Source organism: Miscanthus floridulus, chromosome 7 (assembly GCF_019320115.1).
Source record: "Miscanthus floridulus cultivar M001 chromosome 7, ASM1932011v1, whole genome shotgun sequence".
Lineage (NCBI taxonomy): Eukaryota > Viridiplantae > Streptophyta > Magnoliopsida > Poales > Poaceae > Miscanthus > Miscanthus floridulus.
Window position 1 is genome coordinate 15,957,008 of NC_089586.1, and position 20,829 is coordinate 15,977,836.

The 20,829-nt window shown below is 43.8% G+C and overlaps 1 protein-coding gene across 2 annotated transcripts; it reads left to right on the forward strand.

The window, feature by feature from the left end:
* Window positions 1-1,474: 1,474 nt before the first annotated feature.
* LOC136462673 (uncharacterized) lies at window positions 1,475-20,829 on the forward strand. Of its 2 annotated transcripts, none has more exons than XM_066461739.1 (13): window positions 1,475-2,008; window positions 2,897-3,013; window positions 4,483-4,547; window positions 11,005-11,104; window positions 11,192-11,263; window positions 12,411-12,470; window positions 12,617-12,746; window positions 12,826-13,016; window positions 13,129-13,313; window positions 13,472-13,599; window positions 18,236-18,579; window positions 19,207-19,441; window positions 19,578-19,831. In XM_066461739.1, exons 1-13 carry the CDS (start codon window positions 1,715-1,717, stop codon window positions 19,616-19,618), a joined length of 1,962 nt encoding a protein of 653 aa, XP_066317836.1. In that variant the 5' UTR covers window positions 1,475-1,714; the 3' UTR covers window positions 19,619-19,831. The 2 variants fall into 2 exon arrangements, with proteins under 2 accessions (XP_066317836.1, XP_066317835.1); XM_066461738.1 differs by lacking the exon at window positions 19,578-19,831 and adding an exon at window positions 19,838-20,829 and having other exon boundaries at window positions 1,478-2,008.

The window sequence follows — 20,829 nt, forward strand, 5'->3', positions numbered from 1 at the left end:
TCAAGCGAGGGCAATAGAACACGTGAGTATGAAACCAAATAAAAGGAGGAAAAAGTTGTCCCTTTTGCAAATGCAAAGAGGGAAAATAATTAAATGTAGGCAGATTTGACAAGGTTCTCAGAAATGCAAAGAGATTCCTTTTGTCTTAATTCTCTTTCCTTCTGTGTTAATTCTCTTTTCTTTTGCTCGTTGCCATGTATGCTGGTGCATGCAAACATGCAATGTGTATATGGATAGCACAATAATTTTCTACTTCCTATTTTGCCGTGATTCCTTTATCACATGACAGACAATATTCAATCAAGGAGATATCGTGGGATCGCAGGCATGGGTAGATGGACGAACCAAAACAAATATCGCACAAAAAAAATGTCCACACTTTGTTCTTTTAAGTTGTAGGAGATATAAGTAGGCCAAAAGATGTTTTACTGGAAGCCCAAGATTTTTTTTTTCGAATTTCAAAGCCCAAGATTTGCCTGAGTTAGGTTGATTGGCTGGGCCAAAGCCCATGCACAACCTTCTTTTCGGCCCTGCTATGCAGTCCAGAATTGATATGCCGTGCTCCAACAAAGATGATGCTCTTTGATAAAAAAAAAGATGATGCTCTGTGATCTGTTCTCAGTGCAGCGATGCGTTGATTGGTGCTGTGCTGCTCTTTTTTTTGGTTCCCAGACAGAAGAAAAGATGGCTGCTATCTACGCCGTGTAGTTTTCTGTGTGTTTCCTGATGTCGCTAACGAGTACTCCTACCAGCGATCAGATCAGGGTCTGGCCATGACCATGACCATGTGTTTGGTCTTGAGGTTATTCAAATCTCTGTCTGTAAATATAAACTACGTAACGCAGGTTATTGCTCGAACATAACGCTGATTGGGCCACTGGCCACGTAATCGAGTTTTTTATTAGCCACCGTCAGATCGGCCTCGGAGGGACTGCCGGCGCGGGGTGATTACCGTCGGCGAGCGGCTGTGATCGGAGGAGAGCTGCATCCAGGGGATGAGTGGAGTCCGGAGTTGTCAGCCGCGGCGCCGTTGGGAGGAGCTATTCCCCTTTGATTCCGTTTGTTGGCCGCCAGATCGAGGAGACGAGGAGAAGCGCTGCCTGTTTATACGGTCCTCCCTTCGTCCATGAAAAAATAGTAAAATACAAATATAGGTTACGTGTCAATAAAAATAGTTTACGTTTAACGAAGTTTTCTAATGAATATATTCATATTTATAGCTTCAAATTAATTTATTATGAATATATAATTTATAATTAATCTAATAATATTTATTTGATATTATAAATATTGATATTTTTTTATCTATAATTAGCCGAACTTAAGATATCCTTTCTTGGACGGAGTTATTATATAAAAAAGTAATCGGAGTCAAATTCTTTGTTTGGAAGAGGATCAGGAGGAAGTGGGTCGCCCGTGGCGTGAAAAGTTTTGTTTTGAAAACCGAACAAGGCCTTGCGTATGAACCTCTCCGAAATGCCACTGCCCACTGGGGAATACCCCCTGGCGGCCGCACCGCACCGAGTCGTCGCTCGAACCTCTCCGTTCTCCGTCTCTTCTTTCGTCTCATCAACCTAAAACCCTAAACCTCCTTTCCCCTGTACAACATCGCCGACCAGTAACGGCCGTCGTCACTCCCATCCCCTACCCCCGTCCTACCCCCCTACAAACTGCGGCGGCCAGCCCGAATCTACCAGACCAGAGCGGGCCCCCGATGGCGGGAGGCTCCGGCGGCGGAGGTTTTCTGGGCGACGTCAACGACCCGTGGTTGAAGCCGCGGCTGCTCCGCGCTGTGGTCACCGAGCGCCTTCCGCAGCCTGGCGGCGGCGGCGCCGAGCTCTCGCCGACGGAGGTCGCCTCCATCCTCGAGGCGGTCCGCACTCACGGCCTGCTCACGGAGGATCTCCCGGCCCGCGGCGCGCCGGCGAGCCCGAAGCTCGCCGAGGCGTGGCGCGCCGCCGTCGACGCCTGGGTCGAGCGTGTCGTGGCGCTGGTGGAGAGCGACTCGGTATGATGGTGGTTCTGTGTGATCCCTCCTCTGCCCTCTGTCTTGATAAATGAAATTTGCCTCTTCTTCCATGGGTATATGCCACTGTTTAGTGTGTGGTAATTGTCTGTAGAGAAATCCCCTAGGATCGTGTGATGGAAGTACTTTAAATTTCATGGTCATGAGTTGCAGCCAGATGGAATTAGGTTTATATATTTGCTTGTATTAAGCGAAATCAAGGGTTCCTCTGCTTCAATTTGAAATTTGAGGATACCAATGAGAATGACTCCAGACACAGTTTACTGAATAGGTAGTTCAGAAGGACTGTATTTTAGTTTAGATGTGCTGTGTGTAGAATAAAAACTCCCGCTTCAGAAGGATGTACCCTACTGTATTTGGCATTTTGTAAATAAAAAAAGATGATTTGGTATAGTGTTTCTCTACATTTCTTTGATTGTACTTTGACATTTCAGATAACCCATTCCACACCTGTTAGTGCCTATATGTGACACATTTCTTCTCAGCTCCTCTGTTAGTTTGATCATGTGGATGTGTTTCATTTATGCTATCATACTATTTACCTAGTGTCATTTTAGGTAGAGGTTGCTAAATCAATAGAATTGCCAATCTGTGAAGTTTCTACTTTTCACTTCTCTTCTGTTACTAAAATTACCACTAAAATGGAATGGTAGAAACATTTAGAAAGTAATGCTGTTTATATTGCTTAACTTCATTTATTTGCATATATTGTCCTTTTGCTGTTTTTTTACTGCAAGTTAGGTCTGAAAATAGTATCTGTTGATCTATAGCTATGCCCTTGTTGCCTTCACATTTTATGCTTTATTGTAGAAGAATTGAAGCACAGAGCTTTTACTAATATGCTTGCCTTTCTGTTTGACAATTTGTTAGACATACAGTTGTTGGTTGGGTACTTGCTTTCTCGGTGTGACTTTCCAAGAGTGCAGAAATGAGCGATTTGCAGAATCGCACTCCATTTGGTTTGAGAAGATTCTGGGTAATTTGCAGGTGATGCATATACTTTCGTGCAATTTATGTAGAAAATGTATGTTCACAAATTTCTAACTTATAGTATCCTCAGAAGTTAGTTTGTTTTTTCTTTTTATTCATTGCTGTTGTGTGTGTGCATTGTATTCTTATACGTTCTTCTCCTTGCATTGATGCACAGCTCTCTGCATATTCGAGAGAAAAAAAATGCCATTTCAATTTCTGGGCAATCCCATTATTTAGTCGAAGATTTATTTAACATCTTTCGAATGTTTGCTAATTAAACTTCAGTAGGAGGATATACCATGAAACTGATACTGTGTCTTTGGGAGGTAATTGAAGTGATCTGCAGTTTTTCAGTTGTATTTTGCTGAAGTTGGCTTCTTTTACTGCTATGAAAACTTTCTCTTGCAAGTCCATCATGCTGTCTAGAGAACCAGTAAATTTCAGACAAGGTTTACCTTGGCAGGAGTTATATTGATGTTGTACTAGGTTTTCAAGTGCTTCAGGAATAAGACGAGCCATAGAATCTTTAGTTTTATGATACCTCTGAAAAAACAGGTGTAGCATGCTTCTCTGCAGTATCACTACTTGGGAGTAATACTTATACTGATTTACTGTAGCTGAATCTTAATTAATTCTTCTTGATTGATGTTGCCTTCTTAGGTAGTCCTGTTTTTGGTTGTTCAGAACACTATGCTATTACTTACATATTGCTAATTTTGTATATTTTTGTTTGTTTTCTGATACATATTACTTGTTTTAAAGTCACAAGTATAAGACAAAGCACCAAGAAAATAAAAATCTAAACGAGAACATGCCAGTCAACATTTTCTTCTAAGTTTTGGTCTGTCTAGTATGTTCGGACGAAGGATCAATCCATTTGAAACTTCATGTTCAGTATACTGATCTGTAAATTGATAATCTGTTTGAATGTTAATTCATGTCAAAATACCTCTTTTTTAATGTCTGTAAGCCACAACAAATCCGTCTTGAACTATGGTTCATCATGTAATGTCACCCATCTCATTTAGTATATCATCCTAGAATGAATAGTCATCGACAAGTTACCGCAATATTTTCCTTTTCTTTTTACCTTTTTTCCAGTCTGTATTTCAGCTGTGACTTCTTTATAGTACCAGCTACCTTTATCTGTCCTAACAGTAGTGTTATGCAATGATGAAGTAAATCAGTAATAAAATGAGTGTACTCCAAAAAGAAATCAGCAGTTTCAAAAGGTACTAGGTGCTAGGCAGGCAGCAGGGAGGCTCCTAGACTCCTAGTACCTTATTGCTGATTAGGCCATCTAAGTGGACTTATGAATGAAAAAGTAGAGAAATTATGCTTATCAGGATTTGATCTATTGACATTCGCCTTGAACCTTTGCTCCTTGAGATTGTTTATTAAATTTAAACATCATCATATATATCTGAATCTTTGTCAGTCACAGGTTAATGTTATACTGATGTATTCTCCTTCCCGTTTTGCAGGAATCATCTAGCTCTCAACTTGTTATTGTTATTTCCTGTACTTCCATGTCTGATTTATTTGTAAGGTAAGTAATGGAAGATTATTGTTATTTAGGCCGCCAAGCATATCCTTTTTTTTTTTGAGACTTGGAGATTCATTCATTCATTGGGAGCAAAATTACAATCTGCAGTCAATGCGTCTAATACATAAGCTGGAGCATAAGTCCACAAACCAGCTCGTGTATCAGCCGTGACCCTCTTAGCTAACGAGTGTGCTACCTTATTACAATTCCTGGGTATAAAGGAAAAATTAAACTCAAGAAACACTAGGCTTAGCTCCCGAATCTCCTGCAGAACCGTCGCAATGGTTGATCTCTGACTAGATCCCGCCTGCCATAGCTGAATGAGTTGTTGGCAGTCGGATTCCAGCCAGACTCTCCGAGCTCCAAATTGAATCGCCAGTCTCAGCCCATCCCGGTAGGCTAGAGCTTCGACAATGAGGGCATCAAGACAGTGATCATACCACTTTGCACTGCCTCTGATGAAATTACCAGAGCTGTCCCGGAGGACTGCCCCGGTAGCTCCCTGCCCTGATCGGTCATAGAAGGCCCCGTCTGTGTTGCACTTGAGCCAACCATCTTGAGGACATTCCCACCTCGGTTGCTGAGTTGCTGGTCGAGGTGGCGTTTGGTGACGGGTTGCTTGTCCAAGATAATAGGCCAAGTCCGCCACCCACTGCACCGCCACCCGAACTGGCGGCAGTATCTCACCATGTCTTCTCTTATTACGCAGCGTCCAGCGCGCATACATTCCGATCATGATGATCTGCTGCCCGTCTCCGGTAATTGCTCTTCCCTCTGCAAGGTCATGAGCCCAGTTGTCTTGATGCAAGGCCGGGAGCTTCACACCCGTATTGGTTTTTGTCGCCTCCCAGAACACCCTTGCGATCGAACACTCCAACAGCGTGTGCCTAATGGATTCAGATTCTGCACCACATACCTCACAATTTGCAATCGGCTCCACATGCTTGCGATGCAGTACCTGGCGAGATGGGAGGAATTCATGAATCACCCTCCACCAGAACACCTTGACTTTTGGAGGTATCTGCAGTTTCCAAATTTTGCCCCATACTGAACTTCCGGAGCCATCTGCTTCCAAACCCACCGCCTCACCAATGCGTGCCTCATCAAGCAATCGATAAGCCGATTTGACTGAATAGCAGCCATGTCGTTCTGGTTCCCAAGCCCACACATCTTCTTGTTGGGGTCTTGCCGGAGTGCGCATGATTGCAGCTGCATCCACTGGAAAAAAGATCTCCGTAATGAGGTCTGCATTCCACTGTCCATTATCCGACAATAGGTCGGCCACCTGCTCAACCTGTTGCCCGTCCTCCGGGGTGATCGGTTGACCTCTGAAATGGTCTGGGAGCCAACAATCCCTCCAGATATGAGTCGAGGCCCCACTGCCAATCCTCCTAATCAGCCCCTTCATCAACACATCACGCCCGGCAAGAATGGAACGCCATGTCTGACTTGCATGCTTCTTCCTGGCGCTTGTCAGAAAATTCCCATCATGATAGTATCTACCTTTCAACACCCTGGCACAAAGGCTATCCGGCTTTGTCAGCAGCCTCCATCCTTGTTTACCAAGCATAGCGAAGTTAAAATTCCTCATGTCTCTAAAGCCCATGCCACCCAAGGGTTTTGGGTTGGTAAGCCGGTCCCATTTTAGCCAGTGCATTCTCTTGCTATCTGCTGAGCTGCCCCACCAATAGTTTGCTATGGGGGAGCGCATTTTCTTGCAGGTTGTCTTTGAGAGTAGAAAACAGCTCATAGAGTAGGTTGGTATGGCTTGCGCGACAGATTTGAGAAGAACCTCCCTCCCTGCCCAACTTGCCTCCCTACCACTCCATGTGCCGATTGCTTTCCTGATCCTCGTCGGAATGTACTCAAAGGCTTCTGTAGTGGATCGCCCCACCGCTGTAGGTAGCCCTAAGTATTTTTCTGCCAATGCTTCCTGATCAATGTTCAGTGTCTCCCGAACCTCCACTTTCATCTCATCGGAGCAATTCTGGCTAAAGAAGACCGCTGACTTATCACGGTTCACCATTTGCCCCGATCCTCTACTATAGACATCAAGTAGCTGTTGCAGCCTTGAGGCCCCCCTCTGCGACGCTTCTGAAAAGACAATGCAGTCATCCGCAAAGAGTAGGTGCGAGATCCAGGGGGCATGGACACCCACGCGCACACCTCTGGATAGATACACTGGCCCCACCGACTTCAACAAGCATGATAAACCTTCAGCACAGAGAAGGAATAGGTAGGGGGAGATGGGATCGCCCTGACGAATTCCTCTTGTTGGTCTGAAAGTTTCAGTTAATACTTCATTAACTCTCACTGACATGGATACTGATGTCACACATTTCATGATCACTGATACAAAACTGTCACAAAAACCCAAAGCCAGCATGATTCTTCTCAAGTATGCCCATTCAATTCTGTCATAGGCTTTGGCCATGTCTAATTTAATTGCACATGCACCAGATTTTCCTTTCTTCCTTTTCAGGTAATGTGTGCACTCATAGGCTATAAGGACATTGTCTGTAATAAGTCTACCTAGAACGAAGGCGCTCTGCTCCTCTGCAACAATCTCATCTAGATAGTTTCTCAATCTGTTGGCAATCACTTTCGAGCATAGCTTATAGATGACATTGCAAAGAGAGATCGGTCTGAAATTCTTCATCTCCTGTGGGTTTTTCACTTTGGGGATGAGAACAAGGGTAGTGTTATTGACTGCCAGAGGCATATCACCCCCATTGAGAAAATCCAACACCGCACTTGTAATACTTGGCCCCAGGAGCTGCCAGTGGTGTTGGAAAAAACCCGCTGTGAGTCCATCCGGGCCTGGGGCCTTGTTTGCACCCATCATAAACAGAGCTCGGTGAACTTCCTCCGCTGAGAAAGGTTGTGATAACTCCTCATTCATACTGTCAGTCACCTTGCTTGGAACGTGCTCCAAGATTGCTTCCGGTTGCAAATTATCCTGAGCTGAGAAAAGTGCGGCATAGAAGTTCCTAGCCACCTTCTAAAGATCATCCTGTTCCGTTACCAGCACACCATCATCATCACGGAGGAGAGAGTCGATGCGATTCCCCCTTGCTCTTTCCTTTGACTTGGCCTGGAAAAAAGCCGTGTTGCGATCACCTTCACCAAGCCATTCAATTCGAGACCGTTGTTTCTCCATGACCTCTTCTCTAGAAAGAAGTTCTGAAATTTGTTTCATGAGTCTTCTTTCCTCACTAGATGGTCCCGTGCCAATGGACTGTCCTCTGACTCGCTCCAGCTCCGCACGTAGCTGCACCAGAGTTTTCCTGATAGAACCAAAGGTGTTCCTGTCCCAATCTGATAGGCATCGGCCCAGCCTACCAAGATGGTCAGTCACCTGTCCGAGGGAGGCGTGATCACCAGGATCGAGCCAGGCCTCCTCGACAGCCCGATTGTAGGATGGATCCCGGCGTCACATGTTCTCATATCTGAATTGGTGTCGTTGCCGTCTCCTTCTCGAATGCCGCTTGGCACACTCAAGGACCAAGCAACAGTGATCTGATTCAGTGGTTTGTACATGATGAACCTTGACATCATTGAAGAGATCCAGGAACGCTGCCGTCGCTAGGCCACGATCAAGCCTCACCTTGAAGTTGTCCCTTCCCTGCTGTTTGTTGTACCAGGTATACGGCAAGCCGATAAACCCCAGGTCCATGAAACCACAATCCTGGACCGCATCCTGGAAACCATCCATCTGGCGTTCCGGTTTGGGCTGACCGCCAAATTGTTCGTGTGCCTCTATGACCTCGTTGAAATCCCCCGCACAGAGCCATGGAAGCGAGCTCTAGGAATTTAGGTACCTGAGACATTCCCAACTTCTATATCTCAAAACACGGTTTGGCTCTCCATAAAAGCCAGTAAATCTCCATTGTGGCGTTCGCGTTCTTGGATCAAGGATCTCAACATCTAGATGCATCTTGTCACAGCTCTTGAATTTCACATCTACATCTCTTGTCCACAGAAGCGCAATGCCACCCCCTCTGCCATAACTGCCCACTCCCAAGCCATTAGCAAAGCCTAGGGATTGCTTGAGACCATCCACCCGATCAAAGAAAATGCGAGTTTCAGGAAGAAAAACTAAACTGGGGCCATGTAGCTGTATCAAGCTACGAAGCTCTTGAACTGCCTCGGATCGCCCCAGACCCCGGCAGTTCAAACATAAGAGTTTCATTGTGCCCGGCGGGGGCTGCCACTCGCAGCCGCCGCCGATCCTGCATTTTGAGAATTGCCCCGCTTTTGTTTCTTCAATGTTTCGTTCATGCTGCTAACACTGTCCCCAGCGTCATCCAATTGGCTGACACGAGCGTTCACCAGGCCCGCAGGGACGAGAGCACTGGATCCTCCTCCAATGGGAATGTGTAGATCAGGTGTTTGCACCACCTTAGTTGGCACCTTCGATTTTCTCTTGCGCAGCCCCTGTCGCTGGTCTTCATCCATTGCCTGGAAGGCTAAGGTTTTGCTGACAGTGGGTTTAGCACCCGGTGCTTCATACCCATCATCTCTAGCATTCTGCTTTATCGGGGACTGGATCTCAAGTTCCTCTGAATCCCCAACGTGGCTTTCAGAGTGGCGCGAGCAATCAGCAGACCTTGATCCGCGCCCCCCCCCCCCCGATCTGTCCCATTGACTGGGCTGCTTAAAGCCCGATGAGGAGCCACTGCCAAAAGATTCAGCAGCAGCGGCAGCAAAGGACTGCAGTCGCTTTTTCTTTTCCTCCGGAGCACGCAGGTTAACATCGTATGGAAGTTTTCCCTCTTCTCCCCGAGCAGCCGGCGTCAGACACTCCACATCCGAGTGCCCCATCAAGCCACAGTGAAAGCATATATAGGGGAGTCTCTTGTACTGAACTTGGAACCATTTAGGTTCTTTGTTCTTGTTGACTCGAAGCAAAATTCCCCGCCTCACCGGTTTATCGATTTGAATCGCGACACGAGCACGAAGGAACGCGCCGCTGGCTTTCCCATCTCCATCCACATCCATCTGGATCACCCTTCCGATCAGATCCATCGCTCTAGAGCCTCTTGAGCGGTTCATCCAACCAAGAGGGAGGTTCAGGATGCGAGCCCAGAGCTCTACCCGATCAAACTTGACGTCTGCCGCGGTAAGCTTCTCATCGTACTCCTGCAGCAGGACCGAGTATTTTCCCACCATCCATGGTGAACCGGCGAGAACCCTCTCCATATCGCGAGGGCTGCCAAACTCCACCACGAATAGATTATCTTCTTTATCACCGATCGCCCTAATCTTGAGGCCTATCGGGTTAGCCCACGCCCGCTTCATCGCCGATCTCACAGTACTCACATGCACCGGCACCGGGGACAGTACTTTACCGAACAAGGCGTACTCCACCGTCACCATTGCATCTGCATCATCTTCATCGTCACTGAATTCCAGGACGGCAACCTCCTCCTCTGTCAGTTTGAGCTTCTGGAGGAGATCCGATACGTTAGGGTTTGGGGGAACCCCTCCCCCACCGGAGCCACCACTCCCGCCCGTCGCCATGCGTGATGGGCAGGGAGGCACAAACAGCAAGGTAGCCTGCGTGTACAAGACGCTGCAGCCACAGATCAATCCCAACCTAGAGTCCCTAAGCGGCAAACCCTAGTGGTATGTTGCGACGACGGCGCCTGGATCGGCTAACCGACGTATTTTGCGTTGGCTGATTCCACACTGCAATGGTGGTGTCGGGGCGTGGACGCCGAGGCCACACGGCCGGCGGCGTTGGCTGATCGAGGGCACTGGCGGTGGTGGCCTAGATCGAGGTCGGGATCGCAATCGCTCGTGGAATCGCCTCAGTCGCCGCTCCGTGAATTACGGACGCCATCAGGTCAAAATTAATCAGAACGGGTCTCCGCCAAGCATATCCTTGGATTGTCTATGTTTAATAGTTATGCAATTAAACTTTGATTGTTATTTTATCATTTGAACTACCGCTTGATAAAGTTTCTTATTGTTCGCAAGGAATTTGCATATGGTTCTGATGTCTGAATTCAACCCTTTTACTCTTTATTATTCTTTTTTTTTAGTTCTGCTTGGCTGTAAAAGTGGACTACTGCATTCAAATCAATTTTTTATTTTTTCAGAATTATTTAAGTTTACCTTGTATTGCTCTGTTTAGTAGTTTTCTAATAGGCCATATAATTAGTTCTGAAGTAGCTAAGTAACTTGAACTAATGACATGACTGCACACTATCCTGCAGTAAGAAGAATATTTGTGAATTGAACTTCCAATCTTCAAGACTGTTCCAAATTTCAAGTTTCATGTTTGCATTTGACTAATAATTTATATGTGCCATTCTTTCTAAGTTGTAAAGGTATATCAGTTTTGTATTGCAGTTTTGATTGCTGAAACACTAAAATTTGATACTTTACTTAATGTGTTTTGTTCTGCATGTCTATTTTATTTACACGGAAACCACATAATTCGTTTTCTGATTAGATTGGCTAAGTTTTTGAACTTAAAGAAAGAGGGATCATCCTTTGCTGGAAGGGTTGTTGAACCGGCGCTGCGGCTTTTAAATGAAAATGGTCTAGTGGCTGTACGGTCTACTCATTTCATTCTTATGGCTTATTGTTTGCGTTCAACCACTCAATGGTAATATTTGTAATTATATGTATTTCTGCAGGACGAAGCAATCGATTTGCTGAGGACAGTTATTAAATTGTACCCATCCTCTGTAAACCGGCACTACAATAAAGTACATCTTAATTTTATTATCATTTCCTATTCTGGATTAATATGTATCTATGATGGGCTTATATTAGTTGGGGTGGTAAGCCTAGATTGTAGTGGAAGGAGGTCGGAGGGTGAGGAACGGGGACTTGTCGACGACCTGTGGTCGCCTGCGGCTAGGGTGGCCGGCAGCGGCACAGAACAGGGGGCAGTGCTGGCACAGACGGAGAGGGAGGCGCAGGAGGTGGAGTGTGGGAGAGCTGAAGAGCTAGGGAACTTGAGGATTGAATCCTCTAATTCTTTCTTTAATATTACGAGTACATGACCCCTTTATTTATACTCCCTAAGACTTGACACCCAAGCAACCTAGAGGTAGAGTCCTTATAGATTTGGACTCTCATTTCCCTAAACAATCTTTCCTAAACTGAATTTTTTCTTATCCTATTCCTATCTCTAATTTTAGTCAGGTCCAGACTCCTTGGGGGAGGGACCTGGTCGGCTGGGGGTAGTCCCCCCCCCCCCCCCCCCCCCATCCCCCAGGCACGCGGCCAGGGTGTGGCCTCGCTAGGGCCCACCACCTTGGGCCATGTTTAGGCCCATGACAGTAGCGCTTATTGCCCAGGGAGAAAAGGAGGGTTCTTCTAGAGTAAATAGAAAAGGGTTCATACCATTTTTTTTGTTCCTGATAGGATTGTATTGCAGAAGTTGGAATTTGATACAAGTTTGTTGATTATCTTCTCAGTCTAAATGGATTGCAGAATTGAACAGCTATTAGAGCTCTAGATATTTTTTCAGCTGCTTGTTATTTTTTTAATATTGTAAATGCAGATTTTGAGTGGGGATCGAAGTGTTCTGTGATTTTTCGCACACTCCCCCTCTCTCCAGCATCCCCTGGAAAAGACAAATTCCTAAATTTAAAAGGAAAAGGGAAAAATGGCACAGGTCCTGTCATTAACACTGCGGTGCAACACATGTTTTCCATGCATGTTGGCTGTTATTTAAGTTTCTATTCCCCGAATCCCCCAAGTTCCCAAATATACGATGCAGATTTTTTAGAAGTCCACTAATCGCTTGTGTCTATAGAAGTAAACATGATAGTATCTGTATATAGTATTTCTATCACCCTAACTATTCTGTTCTTATAGTTTTGTACTTGCATTTGCAAATTTCAGGTTGAATCTACTATTGCAGCAAAGATTATGAGTACGGGAATCAATGTAAAACCATCTGAGGTGAGGGGTGCTGCCTTGAGTTTTATCTGTGTAATGAGAATTCAATAGTGAGCACACATTAGCTTATGCACGTCATGTCTCCTTTTTCTTTCTTGATCCTTGTCAAGAATTCCCCAAGTCTTACATATCCTGTTCCAATGCTCCAGAAATTTGTGAGAACTTTAGCATTGTTACCTTCTGTCCGAGTGTCCGAGGACAGTTGGTCACTGATGATTCGGAGGATATTGATTATGGTAAACAATCTTTTGAATGATGCTTTCATTGGGCTTGAAGAAGGTATAATATAACAGTTTGCTGCTAATATTGTTTCAATTCAACCATTTCAGGTTAATTTTTAACCATTCTACTGTTACAGAAAAGAAAGGCCATGATATTATGCTGCTGCTAGTTCCACCTGGAGCTGATCCTCTACCAACATTGGGAGATGAAGTAATGCCTGGAGGCAATGTGCATGTCATGAAGAAATTTCGTGTCTTTACTGTTCCTACCATTTCAGCTCTTACACATTGCTGCAGTGTGATGCTGACTAGTTATTATCCAGTTCAGGTTTTTTCAAAATCAGAACATTTCTGCTTATTACCTAATGCTCATAACTTACTAGTGTAAGGTATAAATTAAATTTATTCTAATTTCTTCCTACTATTTTATTGGCAAAAAGGTCAATGTTCCGATTCATGCTTTGATGGCTTTGATGCGAAGAGTGCTGTTAGTTGATGGATCATTGCATAACAAGTTGTTCCCTTCTACAACTTCATTGCATCAAGAGCTTATTTGTTTTGAGCTTCCATCACTACATTCAACTTTCTTGGATTTGCTCAATGCAACTATTAAAGGAATGCGAAGGTAACTAGCATTTTCAATTAGACTAGTTAGCTGTCACTAGTTTTGGAACAAAAAATTGGACCTCTATAGAATCTCTTTCATATCAATGTTTGAATCTGACTAAGATAGAAAATCTGACCTTAGATAGAAAAAGACTGATTTAGTCTATCATCCTGCAGCCAACTCTTACCTCATGGTGCTAGTATCATACGGCTTATAACAGAGTACTTCAAAATAGCAAAACTGCCTACTTTGAGGACAAAAGCTTATAGCATTTTGCGGCTGTTGCTGACCGCCATGGGTGTTGGTAGGTCATTCTTTATTTCTTTTATATATTACTTTGCAGTTATGATTGTAGCTTTGGAAATAGTACAATTGATTATAATTTTTTGTCAGTGTAGTTTCGCCTTTGTCATAGTAATACTGTTATTGCATATCAGGCTAGAATTGTGCTTGAATGCCTGATCTTTTAAATTGGCAATATTAGTAACAAACAAAGTTCCTTCAATGGGTTTTGAATATTGAAAACATAACCTTGAAATATCTTCAGCAGGTTAAGTTAGTAAATTTGTAATGACTTTTACTTGTTATTATGAGTTGTAAAGTCTATAAAACTTAGACATGAAGTATGTAGGATGCTCAGATTTTTGCTTCAAGCATTGATAAGGGTGGGGAGTGTATATCTTGTATGTAGGTCCCAATTGTTTGGTAGTGTTTAACCACTGGTGCACCTCCTCGACTGTAAGGGCCTGTCTGGATGTTGTAGTTTAGTAAACTATGGTATCAAAATGTTGTAAACCCAAAAGGAAAGGAGGCCTTGGCATCATTAATCTAAGAAGTCAAAACACAGCCCTTCTGCTTAAGCATTTGGATAAATTCTATAACAAGAAGGAGATCCCTTGGGTGAAACTTGTTTGGCACGCACATTATTCCAATGGTGAAATCCCACATGCAACAAGTGACAAAGGCTCTTTTTGGCGGAGAGACATCTTAAAACTATGTGATCTCTTCAGAGGAATTGCTAACTGTAACATTGGAGATGGCACCACTGTATTATTCTGGTCTGATCTGTGGAATGATAATATTATGCAAATCAAGTATCCCAGGCTTTTCTCTTTTGCTAAGCACAAAAAGATCTCAGTAGCTCAATTCTTGCTGAATAGCGATTTGGAGTCACAATTTCACCTTTCTCTATCTGAACAAGCCTTTCAGGAGTATCAAAATCTCCAAGATTACATTCAAACAATTCAAGTGCATCATGGCACAAAAGACTCTTGGCGCTTTATTTGGGGAAGTAACATCTACACATCCTCTAAATTCTATAACTTCCCATACAGAAACGCCCAGCCACCAGCTCCTTTTATTTGGATTTGGGATTCTAAGTGCTCCAATAAAGTCTTTTCCTGGTTACTTCGTATGGACAGGCTAAATACAAGGAACATTCAACAACAACAACAACAAAGCCTTTAAGTCCCAAACAAGTTAGGGTAGGCTAGAGTTGAAACCCAGCAGAAGCCATCAAGGTTCAGGCACGTGAATATTCCAAGCACTCCTATCTAAGGCTAAGTTTTTGGGTATACTCCATCCTTTCAAGTCTCCTTTTATTGCTTCTACCCCAAGTCAACTTCGTTCTTTCTCTGTCTCTCTTCATGTTACTATCCTGGCTTAGCATTCCACTACGCACCGGTGCCTCTGGAGGTCTCTGTTGGACATGTCCAAACCATCTCAACCGGTGTTGGACAAGCTTTTCTTCAATTGGTGCTACCTCTAATCTATCACGTATATCATCGTTCCGAACTCGATCCCTTGTATGACCGCAAATCCAACGCAACATACGCATTTCCGCGACACTTGTCTGTTGAACATGTCGTCTTTTCGTAGGCCAACATTCTGCACTATACAACATAGCAGGTCTAATCGCCATCCTATAAAACTTGTCTTTTAACTTCTGTGGTACCCTTTTGTCACATAGGACACCAGATGCTTGGCGCCACTTCATCCACCCTGCTTTGATTCTATGGCTAACATCTTTATCAATATCCCCGTCTCTCTGTAGCATTAATCCTAAATATCGAAAGGTATCCTTCCTATGCAGTACTTGACCTTCCAAACTAATATCTTCCTCCTCCCGAGTAGTAGTGCTGAAGTCACATCTCATATACTCAGTTTTAGTTCTACTGAGTCTAAAATCTTTGGACTCCAAAGTCTCCCGCCATAACTCCAGTTTCTGATTCACTCTTGTCCGGCTTTCATCAACTAGCACTACATCGTCCGCGAAAAGCATACACCAAGGGATGTCCCCTTATATGTCCCTTGTGACCTCATCCATCACTAAGGCAAATAGATAAGGGCTCAAAGCTGACCCTTGATGTAGTCCTATCTTAATCGGGAAGTCATCCGTGTCTCCATCACTTGTTTGAACACTAGTCACAACATTGTTGTACATGTCCTTAATGAGCCCGACATACTTCGTTGGGACTTTATGTTTGTCCAAAGCCCACCACATAACATTTCTTGGTATTTTATCATAAGCCTTCTCCAAGTCAATAAAAACCATGTGTAGGTTCTTCTTCTTCTCCCTATACCGCTCCATAACTTGTCTTATTAAGAAAATGGCTTCCATGGTTGACCTTCCGGGTATGAAATCAAATTGGTTCATAGAGACCAGCATTATTGCTCTCAAGCGATGCTCGATAACTCTCTCCCATAGCTTCATAGTATGGCTCATCAACTTAATTCCCCGGTAATTAGTACAACTTTGAATATCCCATTTATTCTTGTAGATCGGTACCAATATACTTCTCCACTCGTCAGGCATCTTGTTCGATCGAAAAATATGGTTGAACAGTTTGGTTAGCCATACTATAGCTATGTCCCCGAGGCATCTCCACACCTCGATTGTGATACCATCCGGTCCCATCGCCTTACCTCCTTTTATTCTTTTCAACGCATCTCTGACTTCAGATTCTTATATTCTCCGCACAAAGCGCCTATTGGTGTCATCAAAAGAGTCATCCAACTGAAAGGTTGTGTCCGTATTTTCACCATTGAACAATTTGTCAAAATACTCTTGACATCGATGTCGGATCTCATCATCCTTCACCAAGAGATGCTCCTTTTCATCCTTAATGCACTTAACTTGGTTGAAGTCCCTTGTCTTTCTCACATGAACCCTAGCCATCCTATAAATGTCCTTCCCTCCTTCCTTCGTACTCAAATGTTGGTAAAGATCCTCGTACGCTCTACCCTTTGCCACACTTACAGCTCGCTTTACGGTATTCTTTGCCACCTTGTACTTCTCTATGTTGTCCACACTCCTGTCATGGTACAAGCGTCTATAGCATTCTTTCTTCTCCTTAATAGCCCTTTGGACTTCCTCGTTCCACCACCAAGTATCTTTAGCCTCGTCTCCACTTCCTTTGGTTACTCCACACATCTCTGAGGCCACCTTCCGAATGTTGGTTGCCATCTTCTCCCACATGTTGTTTATGTCATCTTCTTCCTTCCAAGAGCCCTCTTTGATAACCCTTTCTCTGAATACCTCTGATGTCTCTCCTTTCAGTTTCCACCACTTTGTTCTTTCAATCTTAGCTTGTTTATCCCTATGGGCACGCACCTGAAAACGAAAGTCTACCACCAAAAGCTTATGTTGAGAAACAACACACTCCCCTGGTATCACTTTGCAACCCAAGCATATTCGTTTGCCCTTTCTTCTTGCGAGGACAGTCAATCTGGTTAGAGTGTTGTCCGCTATTGAAGGTCACTAGATGAGATTCTCTCTTTCTAAAGAAAGTGTTGGCTATCATCAGGTCAAAAGCTACCGCGAAGTCCAGAACTTCTTCCCCCTCCTGATTCCTACTACCATACCCAAAACCTCCATGAACTGCCTCGAAACCTGCGCTTGTAGTACCTACATGCCCATTAAGATCTCCTATAAAAAGCTTCTCACTACTAGGTACAGCTCTAATCAGGCCATCTAAGTCTTCCCAGAACTGTCTCTTAGCACTCTCGTCGAGGCCTACTTGGGGGGCATATTCACTAATTACGTTCAAGACCATATCACCAACGACAAGCTTGACTAAGATAATCATATCTCCTTGTCTTCTCACTCCCACCACACCATTCTTGAGGCTCTTATCAATCAAAACTCCTACTCCATTTCTATTCGCGACTGTCCCTGTGTACCAAAGCTTGAAACCTGTATTGTCCACCTCCTTCGCCTTCTGACCCTTCCATTTAGTCTCTTGAACGCATAATATATTTACACGTCTTCTAGTCGCAGTATCAACTAATTCTCTTAACTTATTTGTAAGCGACCCTACATTCCAACTACCTAAACGGATCCTAGTTGGTTCGACTAGCTTCCTTACCCTTCGCACCCGTCGACTCCGATGTAAAGACCCTTGCTCATTTTTCACTACACCCGGGCGCCGATGTAGCGCGCCACTAAGGAAGCGACGACCCGATCCTTGCTCACTTGACACCATGCCCAGATCGCGACACGGCGCGTCACCAAGGGGGCGCCGACCCGGCCCTTGCCCATTTAACACCATACCCGGGTTCCGATATGGCGCGTCGCTAAGACGGTTACGCCCCAACAGTTTTCTTTCGGGTTTCATCTCCTTTAGAATGGCTAGATTTAACGTTGGCTCGCAACCCTCCTCCTTTACCAGGTCTTGGGACCTGTTATGTTGAGACAACATAGGTGGACTTTCAAACAGGGCCTAAATGTTTTACTTTACATTGATACTCCATCAGGATCGATTCACTTTATGATTTTCTATTGGAAATTGAGATTCCTTATGCTTAACTTTACATTGATATTACATTAGAATTAGTTCACTTTATGCTTGAGATTCCATATATTTGGTACATATTCTTGGTTTTGTTTTTAGTCAAACTCCTGTTGCATCCGTTTTGAACAAATGGTCTGTTTTTATCAGGGACGTCTCTGCACCTGCTTGAGGCAATAGTCAGCAATGCAATTGCTGATCTGAATGATGATGGTGGAAGTGACATGACTATAATCAACACAAATCCATCACAATTGACAAATGAATCATCATCAAAAATTTATTCGAAGAAGAGGAAGCAAGAACCACAGATGCAAAACTCAACCATCTCAGGTTCAGAGAAAGTAGCAATCAGCCCAAGGAAAAGAAAAGGTTCTTCCATACCAATTGCATCAAAGGGAGTGGCCCCTGAAAGTATAGGAGATGTTAGACTATCAGCACCACTTTCTGTCAAAATAGCTGCACTCGAAACATTGGAAATTCTTCTGAATGTGGTGTGTGCTTAAAACCAACTTATTTCTCATTATCCTCTTATTTCTGCATGTCTTCTGTTTTCTGTTTGCCAGATATTTGTTGTTTGAATCCTTGTTCTCATATTGGTCTGGATACAATTATAGCAAAAATGACTTTGGAAAGCTCATTGAAAACGTTTTCCCCCCTTCATAAAGAAGGTTCAAAGTTCATCAAACCATATACACACCTCTTGTTGTAAGTTTCAAGCAATGAACCAAATTGGATAATGGATAAGATATTTTGCAAGTTTCAATGATTAAAGGATTGAAGTAATTTTTGAAGCAAATCAGTACAACTATTTTTTTGAAGTGATTTTTGTGCCGTACACTTTATTTACCAAAACAAAGAATTCTTGGTGCTCATAGATAAGTATATTCAGACCATAGCTGAAATAGTAACTACAACTATTTTTTAATGATTATATTCTACGGAGGAAGAGGTACCAAACTTACCTTAACTTTTCATGGTGAACAGAAACAAATTGCGCTCACTTTATATGAATTGGTTGTGCAACCAGCATATATATTGTTATTTTAATCAATGTATTTAAGTATTTGAATTCAGATTATAGATAGATTTTTATGATATTATCAACTTATCACGATCAGGGAGGTTCATTGCGGATGGATCGCTGGAGGTCAGAAGTGGATGTGCTCTTAATCAACGTGGCTAGAAGTGCTTGCAACATGAGAGGGAGTTATGAGCAAAAGCCCTCCGTATTTGGGGAGCCAAGCATATCTGACCTCCAACTTGCTTCGTTTAAGGGCCTGCTGGCATCTTTTCTTGCTTCTCCTCATGCCCGTCCTCCTTACTTAGCCAAAGGAATTGAACTCTTCAGAAAAGGTAATATCTTTCAGCATGCTATTTATAGGATTTTGGATGGGTTATTTAAATTTTAGTTTATAATTAACACATGCAGTTAGTTGAACAAAGGTTTAACTGCAATTGGTATGTCACTGAAAAAATATTTGACTGACAGGGATGTACCCAATGCACAGATCTCGTTCAAAAAACAATTAGCAACTTATTTATTTTGGATCATAAGCTAGATTTTAAAATGGAGTGTTAACTGACAAGCATGTTCTAGAGCGCTGTTTGCTGGCACATCTGTGGAATGGTACTTGTCGGACATCAAGTTTGGTTTTCCTTGCGAGTTGCAGGGTTTGGTTTCGATTCTGGGCTTCTAAATAATGTCCACTCCCATATGTAATTATAATTTGTATCATTTGTTCATCACAGGGAAGCTAGAGATAGGCACTAAGCTTGCAGAGTTTTGTTCACATGCTTTGCTTGCTTTGGATGTCCTTGTCCACCCTCGAGCCCTTTCTCTAGAAAGAACAGTTCCTGTAGGCTCTGGGCCACAGGGAAAGGCGGTTTTTGGTGCTGGAACATACCAGATTTCAAGATTTGGGGATCAGCCTCAAGCAATGGAGGTCGAAGACATGTACGATGACTGGCTGACATCCAACAACGATGAACCACCAGAGGTTCCAGTGAACGATAGTGCTGCAGGAGTAAGTACAGATGTCATGCTGGTGGAGGATGGAAAGCCGCTCAATCCCATAGCAGAAGATCCAAAAGTTGACCCACCCAGAATCACAGATGCACAAGATGCACCAACATCCACCAAGTGTGATGTCAAGATGGTTGATGCAGCTGCAAACGAAACTGCCAAGCCAAACACAGTGGAGAATCCTTCAATTTCCAATGTTGGTGCCTCTCCAGAGTGCACAACAAATTTTGATTCACGTAAGCATGTGGTATTTCCTGAGCAGGTTAATCCTCATGAGAACAAAAGCCCAGCAGCTGTCCATCCGCCATCCAGCAGCCTGCTGGGAGCTTCAGGTGAACCTTCTGCTACTCCAGGTGTCGGTTCAAGCCACCGTCAAGCACCTGAGGCCCGTTCAACCAGCTTTGCGGAATTGTTTGGTTCGGAGTCTGGCATTGAGTCAGAGTCTGAAGACTCGCTGCCAGATATTGTCGACGGGGACCCTGATTCTGACTAGGTTTCATAACAATTCGTTTTGTAACTTATGTATGGCTCGGTCCGTTTTTTGTAGACTAATGACAATGGTTGTCATTTTTGACATGCCAATTTTGTGATCAGCTATTTTGTTTTGAGCAAATTGTACGAGACACTGCCGACTGACAGATGATGCAACATTTGTAGTTCCTAGTGGAACGCAGTTTCTAGAACACTGCCCATTGATTGAGATGAAGCAATCGGGGCG